The sequence below is a fragment of the Populus nigra genome, chromosome 4, assembly GCF_951802175.1.
Source record: "Populus nigra chromosome 4, ddPopNigr1.1, whole genome shotgun sequence".
NCBI classification, from domain to species: domain Eukaryota; kingdom Viridiplantae; phylum Streptophyta; class Magnoliopsida; order Malpighiales; family Salicaceae; genus Populus; species Populus nigra.
Window position 1 is genome coordinate 6,415,319 of NC_084855.1, and position 9,248 is coordinate 6,424,566.

The following is a 9,248-nucleotide window of genomic DNA, read 5'->3' on the forward strand; positions in this document are numbered from 1 at the left end:
TGACCTTACTGCACAAAATTTCTCCATGCATGTAGTTTTAATTTGTTGGATATCATTATAATTATATTTGTCTAAATATTCCGAGTTCTTGAACATACCTTGTAATGGTACTTCTTCACACCTCATTTTCAGATGCAGGGACATGCTCTGATTGCAATCCGCTCACTTCAGGAAGAGCGGACGGAAGGCGACGGGGAGGCCTTTGCTCTGTCTGCTTCTTCCCGTTCGTTCTTTCTACCGTGTCAACTGGAGCATGTTTGAGAATGTTATTTTTTATTTTAAAATAATATATTTTTTATTTTTTAAAAATTATTTTTAACAACAACACATCAAAATATCTAAAAACATTAGAAATATATTAATTTAAAATCAAAAATAAAATAAAAAAAAGTTTAACTTTTTTTAAATACTCTTTCAACACACAATCACAAACACACTAAATCATACAAGTACGTACCGATGTGTTTTCCTGGCTATCCTAAACAGCACAGTGAAAATAAAAGGCAACCAATGACAGCTTGACATGTTAATTTGTCAAGGATGGGATTTACGGTGGCTTTGTAGGAGAATCAATACCAATAAAGCTTCCCTCATTAGCAAATGAAAGGAAATGTTGCTTTGATGGTAAAGGAGATGCGCATCTCATTATCATATATATATATATATATATATATATATATATATATATATATATATATATAAAATAATTTTAACCCATCAAAACTATTTTGACTCATTTAAAGCCAAAAACATTTAAAAATCAATTCTAGAAACTAATTTAACAACCCTAAAAATAACTCAAATCACAAAATCATAACATATAATTTTTTTCTTCTTCTATTTAAATTTGCTTTTTAAAAAAAATCAAGGCTTAAAACAACTATTATAAAACTCTTTTATAAACCATTAATTAACACTAATTTCAACTATTTTAATGGTTGAAATAAGTAAAAATAACAACTCTCTATTTAAGCTAAAATCTAATAAGTTTTTTTCTCTTCTCTAACATAAAAAAAAAATGGAAGAATAAAAAAAATAAACTTTGATATTAAAATTTAATTTTTAAAAACTAAAAAGATCATTTACTTATAAACAAAAAAAAGATAAGAGATTAAAGTTAAAGTAAACTTTTTGCATGACACTCAAAGTCATCACACATGCTACTTGTCATTTTCATTTGGATTATTTAACTTTTAATCCAGCCTTTTCTTCTAAAAATATATGCAACTGAATGCAAATTTAAGTTAAAAAAGCTTAATTATTTAAAAAATAAAGTTTAAAAACTAAATTAAAATTTTTATATAAAAATCAACTATTTTAATCTATAATGATTTATAAAAAAACACACAGCAAAAATAGCTAAATGAAAAGCCCTATATGTTTCTGCTTTATACCTGATATAACGTGTTATTAAAAGATTTGCGCACCTGCAACTTAGAGGAAGACCAAATTAAACAAATAATGAAAGATTTAGAAATTTATTTGCCTCTCTCCAAAAAAAAAAAAAAAAAAAAACTTAACATGTCCATCTGGGTGCGCCTTTACGCATCAACTTGCTTATATATTTTTTTCTATCAGTCCCAACTTGCTTGATACCATGTTATTATTAACAAAATTTAAAAAGCTTGGGGGTAATTTTGTTATTTCATAAGAATTCTTTAATCATTGCCAGTAAAATAATTATTCTACTTGTAGATTCGTAATTTTTTAAAGCTGATGTACAAGGATGTTCTTATATTTAGATTCGTAACAAGGATGTTTTTATATTTTTAATTTTTTTAAAAGATTAAAATAACTTAAATGTCTTTAAAAATGGAATTGTTTTTAGCTTAGGTTAAGGGACATTTTTGTTATTTTATATAGTTTTTTTTTTGTTATTTTTAGGTTGGTTTAGAGCAATTTTATAATTTAACAAATATAAATATTATTAAAAAAACAGTTGATATGTGCATCACATATAAACATATATAAAGCCGTATGGTGACCAAATATCTTCTTCTACGATGACATTTGAATCGTTTCAATATCCCCTCTATAATGCACCGACACATGTTGCTAATGGTCTTCTAGTTTGGCGTTAGCAACCTCTTTTTTCTATTTTTCATTTCTCTTCTCTACTTGATTTTTATGTTACCTTTTCAAAAATTCAAAGCAACCTTTCAATTTGTTATTCTTTTGGATTTGGTTCCTCTTATTTTAATTACTATATATTTTATTTGAAATAATTTATAAAATTAAAATTCAATTTCAATTTCATCCCCCTTCAATTTTTTTTATTTTTTAAATTTAATCTTTATTATTTATTTTATTTTAGACAATTTTATCCATGATCAACTTGACAATTACTAATACACCATGTGAAAAGACTTTAATATCCCCATTAGCCAATTCAGTGATTTTAGGTGGGAAGAGTAAGTATTGAAATCCATGCAATTAGATAAAATAGTAAGATTGTAGGGTATAGTTATTAAACTCGGACCGGCCCGGCGAGTCGACCCGAGACCCGGTGGCTAGACTGGTCTGGGTTTGTCAAAAGACCAGCCAGTACAACAATCCAGCAAAACCCTAGCCGGATCAACTCCCGAGTCGGGTTTAACAACTACGTTGTAGAGGGATTAATTGCGATGCATGAAAATCATCCCTAACTGTTAAAACCACTGTTATTAAAACCGGTCCGACCCGGCGGGTCGACCTGGTAGCTGGACCGGTCCGGGTTTAGTAAAAGACCGGCTGTGGCAACAGCTCGGCCAAACCCGAGTGACCCGGCTGGTCGACTCGGGACCCGGGAGACCGGGGCGAACCCGGACGAGACCCGGTTTTTTTTTTCAAATGTGGAATTTGAAACCCATTGGTATATATACTCTATGTTCCCAGAAAAAAATTCATGTTTTTTCAATGTGGGATAAAAAAACATTTTGATTTAAATACTTCAATTTAAAAGGATAACATAATATCTTTTCAATGTGGGATTTGAAACCCTTTCATATATATACTCCATGTTCCCATGAAAAAAGTTATGTTTTTTTTATGTGGGATTTGAAACCCATTAGTATATATATATACTCTATGTTTCCAAGAAAAAAATCATATTTTTTCAATGTGGGATAAAAAATATTTTGCTTTAAATACTTCAATTTAAAAGGATAACATAATATCTTTTCAATATAGGATTTGAAACCCTTTCATATATACACTCTATGTTCTCATGAAAAAAAGTTATGTTTTTTTAATATGGGATTTGAAACTCATTAGTAAATATACTCTATGTTCCCAAGAAAAAAATCATGTTTTTTCGATGTGGGATAAAAAACCTTTTGGTTTAAATACTTCAACTTAAAAGGATAACATAGTATCTTTTCAATGTGGAATTTGAAGCACTTTCATATATATACTCTATGTTCCCATGAAAAAAGTTATGTTTTTTCAATGTGGGATTTGAAACCTATTAGTATATATACTTTATATTTCCAAAGAAAAAGTTATGTTTTTTCAATACGGGATAAAAAACTTTTTAAAATATTCTTTTAAACTTCATAATATGTATAATCTATATTTACATGGATTTTTCATATGAAATATTAAAATTTTAATTTTTTTTAAATTTTCCCAGGTTAATCCGTGTTAACCCGAGTTGACCCATGAAACCTAGAACCCGACCTCTTGACCGGGTCAACTTCAGACCGGGTTTAATAACTATAGCTAAAACTATATAAAAACACTGCAGGTAGTGCACTCCTACAATCTGCTTTGTCAACGCAGCTCAAGCCAACACCACTGGGGTAGCTTTTGCATTTATAATTTAAAATAATAGTTTTAAAAAAGAATTAGTTATGGTTTTAAAAGTAAATTAAAAATATATATTTAGTTAAAATTGTTATAAGATAGTCTTATATTTATAAAATGAATTAAAAACAAGTCTTTATAAATAAATAAAATAGATAATTTTAGTTTTATAAATCAAAATTTTTAAATGCTATATGTAGAGTTCAATATAAAACTATTTAATTAATCAAATAAATAGTTTTTTTTATGAATAAAAAAATATAAAAAACGATATCTTACAGCTGGCGTGGTTTCAGGAAGCCTTTACATAAGCTGATTCGCTCATCATCGCCACGAAATCCAGTGGGCCATTGATCTCATTCTCCCAGGCTTCAGTTGGCATCGCCTCATGTTTCACGTGAGCCGCAGTACTCGCTCCGGGGAAAATGCAACATTTCTTGGACGCTCGTGCCGAGATCAAGATAGGGATATCCCAGAGACATGAAAACCAGCTGGATTACATGTTATTATAGGATTCAGACGCAAGACATTTCTAAAAGGGGCAGTTGAAATTCGAAGCCAATCATACTCATCGGGCTTAACAGCCCGAATGTCCCAGTATAGACTGGGTATTTTCAAGTTTCCATGCCAAGCAAGAGCGCGCCTTACAGATACTGCTAGTCTTCAAAAACTGAGGACGAGTTAGTATTGCAGATGGCTAGTAATTATGACAAAACTGAAACTAAAAAAGTGATGGTACCATCATTTTTTGCTTTCTAGTTCACAACTACCTAAGCAACAAGCAAGAAAGAACGGGCTGGAAGTCGACGTGGTCAGTGCAGCAAATTCTGTTTTCTTTGAAAGGCTAGAAATTCTTTTTGAATGAAAGTGCTAATAATTTTCGTCAGTTTGAAGTTTTGAATCATGTTTCACCAGATCAGGATGCATGCATCAGAAGAACCATTCTAGCAAATACATTAGCAGCAGGGAGGAAAAGACAAACCAAAAGGAGACCAGATAGTGCTTGAATCTTCAGTCCAAGATGTACAGGGTACATAATGGTGAGAGACTCCTTGAATATAAACGAGGAAAAAGAAAGCATCAATCACGAAAAATATATCAACAACGAACCAACACGATCCCAGTTCAAATTACTATGCACGAATATGATAGTCAATCGTGCACCTAAACAGACCAATTAAATGCTTTAATCCTTATCGGAACTAATGACCTAACCATAGGCAAGGCCCTCAGACTATCATTCCTAATATTTGTTGGAAACCACACTTATTTGACACCAATGGCATAGCACCACATCAGGGTACATGGGCAACCATCACACATGGCACGTGATCGCAGCAGAAAAAATGTAGAGAAACCAATTTGAGATAGTTGATTACCGCCTTTGTAACCCCAATCGTGTTCAGTAGCTTCGACCTCTACTACCTCTATACCACCGCCTCCTTGGTCTCTCCAGCAGTATCCTGTGAAAACCTCGCCCAGTTATTGCCACAGAACCAGGAGGGCCAGGACGGCGTGTCCCATAGTCGTCCTCATCCAATGAATCATAGTCTAGGTGATATCCATTACGAAAGCGGAAGCCACTACTCTGCCCTCTATCAAATGACCCCAGAGATAAGAAACCATCATCCAATGATGAATCAGAATCAGAATCATAGTCATTATGAATGCCACGGTACCCCGGCTCAATCACATAATCACCAAGCACCATTGCCCCGGGCGTTGATGACATAATTGTGCTGATTACATCATTTCTCTCCCTTTCACATTCAAACCTCTTCCATTTTTCTTTGTGTATAGGATCCACAGCTCGAGGTTGTGCCGATGGGTGCTTTGCCTTAACATGCTTCCTCAGCTGCTTATAAGTTCCAGCAAATGAGCACTTATCCTGCATGCAGGTTCTTTTCTTGGCATTGAGATGCTTACGAGCTGGTTCCACCACTGTCCAACCTTTAACCTGCCCTCGACAAAGTGGACATAAAAGCTCTGGAACCTCCGCCCTCTCATTGGCTGGCTCCACATGCAAAGCGGGTCTTGAATGATCCATTGAATTGCTTTCTTGCTGCACCCCTTCTGTAGGAGTTATTTTTGCATAAGCTTTCTTGTATTGTTCAAGACAGTTGGAAAAACGACGACTGGTGGCACACATATATGGACGGCAGCCCTTTTTATAAGAGAAGCAAAGGAGAAGCACCGCGTTGTGAGGATGCTCCAGACAAATAGAGCAGGTAGCACCTTCCCAATCTTTCTTCTCTGAAGCTTTTGAATGTTTTTTCTTCAAGTGGCAACTTTTAACAGCCTTCCGTGAACAAGGTGACAATGCATGTGGTGTCACTCTGTGCTGCCGGGAATCAGCCTTGCATCGCACCTTATTAACTTTCACCATTTTCAAAGTATACCTAAATTGAGAGAGAGAGATAGAGAGATCAGATAAAAACCATTCATGTGATTCATGTTACTGCACTTTCATCCAAATACATTTACCATATGGCATGTGTTTTAGTATTTGTGTTTAATAATTCAGTTTTGTTCTATGTGGGCCTCGGAATGCACAAGGTAACCACCATTCAACAAAAACCGATCATTGGAGCAACACATCAACATAGGTAAAAGGAAGCAGAACATGATGCCTTTTGCACATATATTTCAATGAAGAATGCTACAGGCACATCGTCCACTGAATGCAGAAATATATCAAAATAGATTGGTACTTCATTGAAAACTCAGATCTCAAAGTATTTGGATGTGTCCTCAGTTATTAGTATTTTGTGAATGACCAGCCCCAAAAAACAATGGACACCTTCAATTATTTATATTTTCAAAAAGATCCCCGCTGTAAACATAGGATACCTAGCATATCCATCCACGTTCACTCTTGGCATCTGATTAAGAGTTTTACAAGGAAAGGAAACACAATGAAATGAAAATGACTTTACAATATAAAAGTTGACATTCATTGCAGCAGTTTGTTATTGTGGTGCTGCTGTTTGGCCCCATAAAAATTACAAGAATCATAAAACACTTCAAGAAGCTAATACTCTACAAGGGCCTAACCAAAAGAATTTCTAACAACATATTGGAAACAGAAAGCAAGAAAGTAACATTTCCAAAGACATGAAGAAGTTGATTCAGAAAACAGCTGGACTTTATTATAACAACTGGAACAACAATATAAAACAAAAGCATAATCTCAAAATAGCTCGTGCAAAAAACTTACACACACCTTCATAGCCTATTATCACCAATAAAGGATACATATGGCATCTCTAATCCATAAAAAAACAACGGAAAATTATTTTTCCCCTAAGAACACTGACAGATTGCTTGATCTCATGCAGACAGAGTTGAAAAGTAACAGAAGTTTTAAGGTCAAAATCCACCATTTTTTGCCTTTTTTAAATTATTAATTGTATTATATAGGCTAGCACCCTTACCTTAACCTAGATCGGACCTATACTAACCCTTCCCATGCAATATATTGGGTGCCAACCAGCTAGCCATATAAACTACCCACGAGACCTTAAAGCCCTGACCTCTTATCGAGGTGCTCCCAAAGTTGTCACTGAAACAAGTAGCTGTTGGCTTCAAATGCATGTTTACCTGCAAAGAAACTATTTTGAAATACACTTGGAAAACATATGTTAAGTAAAATTCAAAACTGTTATAAATCATGTGATAAATTTTTAATTAATTGAAGAGAAATTAAATCACTTATGACAAGCAATTGTGGATCAATAGGACAAGTACCATTTAGATATGGATTTTTTTAAGAAAAAACACAAATACAGTCAAACTGCACAATAATAGCCTGAAGTGGTGGGATTTCTATTCTTTTTCTGATTAAAAACAAGAGGAACAAGGACACAGGAGCATGCTTTGTAAAGTTCAAGAGCAATAATAACTGGTTCGCCTTTGCAAAACAAGTAACAACATAACCATTGTTAAACTCCATTTCCATCATCAACATTCCGATTAATTACAGACTATTTAACCAAGACTTAAGTGACTATTTGGAAAATGTCTGAGGTCAAGCTTGGCTCACAAATCTGGGTAAAAGAGGAGAAAACACATCAAAAGGTTTTGACAAAGCAAAAAAAAAAAAAAGTGAGAGCAAATGAATTTCAAGTTTTACACATCCAGACACTTGCAAATCATAACAGCACTTAAACAAAATGTATAGGTCAACCAGCAAGAACCTGCTCGACTTGCTTGGTAAATTAAGTCGACATCAAATGCAAGTTTATCATTTGAAATCAACGCTTAAGCGTTTATTTAATTTTAAAAAGATGCCTAAATCATTGAATCATGAATCTTCAATGTCAAACCAATGATCGGTGCATCAGAATAAGACACGGTATCTAAGCTTAAATCTAACTTTGGGTTCATAATAAAAATAATATAGCAGTCCAAATGAAACAGGTGATCAAATTATACACGACAAATCGAAGCTACAAGCATGGTTCCAATAAAATAAATTCGGGTTCTGTCAATTCCACAAGATTCAAACGATCGCAGTTAAAATGAAATCGGAATCCGAAACCCTAAAAATTAAAATTAAAATCGGAATCAGACATACCTGAAGGAGAGGTTAGATCAATTAAATAACGATTAGAGGGGGTGGATCGGATATATAAAGTTAGTATTTTTAGGGTCGAAGGAGGAGGAGAATTACGGGTGTGGAGTAGGAGAGAGACACCCGTTCTTCGCGGTTACGTACGCCGTCCCTGCTCTGCTGTGTTGGGTTTCTCCACCTATTTATTTATTAATTTATTTAATGTAATGCCATAATTAGTTCTCGTAATTAATTTATTTCTCCCTGCTTGTCTCTCTCTCTCTCTCTCTCTCCCGCCCCATGTGATTGGTTGTGGGGCCACTGTCGACATTTTAAACGCTACCATGATATGGCCCTTTATCGATCTTCGTATCTACGCTTTTTCCACGTGAGAATGCGTGCCTACGGGTTTGACCTGGGCTGGGCTGGGCTGGGCTGTTTTGGTGTCTAAATATCTGGCCCTTTTATATTTAAATTTGAATTTGGGTACTTAAAGGGCTGGGCGCTCCCCAGGATAGAAAGATTAAAAGTGTGGAAATGATAGTTTCGCAGGCAAGCCTATATTAGTTTGTCCGCTGGAAAAGTTTAAATTTATTTAGCAATGCACTGGATTATGGCTACTATTGGGTCGGATAGGATTATTTTTTAAACATAATTTATTTTTTCAAGGTATTGTTAGCATAAAAAGAATTTAAATTATGAGATGATATTACATAATATATTTGATAGGTACAAAAATAATTTGAACAATTAGTAAAAATATAATTTGACTCGAGAAATATTTTAGATTACATTTTTATTTTAATATCGAGACAGAAACATATTGGATTGTCTCAAATTAACCCAGGTTAATTGGTCAAATTAACGACTTGGATAATAAAATTGTGATAACCTTACAAAAATAAATCAAAAT

The 9,248-nt window shown here is 33.8% G+C and overlaps 1 protein-coding gene across 3 annotated transcripts; it reads right to left on the reverse strand.

Annotated features, from left to right (window-relative positions):
* Nucleotides 1–4,762: 4,762 nt before the first annotated feature.
* Nucleotides 4,763–8,570, reverse strand: LOC133692281 (uncharacterized). 3 transcript variants are annotated; one of them, XM_062113117.1, is made up of 3 exons: nucleotides 8,360–8,570; nucleotides 7,317–7,383; nucleotides 4,763–6,182 (listed from the first exon to the last, which is right to left on the reverse strand). In XM_062113117.1, exon 3 carries the CDS (start codon nucleotides 6,167–6,169, stop codon nucleotides 5,186–5,188), a length of 984 nt encoding a protein of 327 aa, XP_061969101.1. In that variant the 5' UTR covers nucleotides 6,170–6,182; nucleotides 7,317–7,383; nucleotides 8,360–8,570; the 3' UTR covers nucleotides 4,763–5,185. The 3 variants fall into 3 exon arrangements, with proteins under 3 accessions (XP_061969101.1, XP_061969100.1, XP_061969099.1); XM_062113116.1 differs by having other exon boundaries at nucleotides 7,218–7,383; XM_062113115.1 differs by lacking the exon at nucleotides 7,317–7,383 and having other exon boundaries at nucleotides 8,360–8,569.
* Nucleotides 8,571–9,248: the final 678 nt, after the last annotated feature.

Coding starts and splice junctions, on each gene's coding strand:
- LOC133692281 (XM_062113117.1), bottom strand. CDS start 6,169: ATGGTGAAAGTTAATAAGGTGCGATGCAAGGCTGATTCCCGGCAGCAC.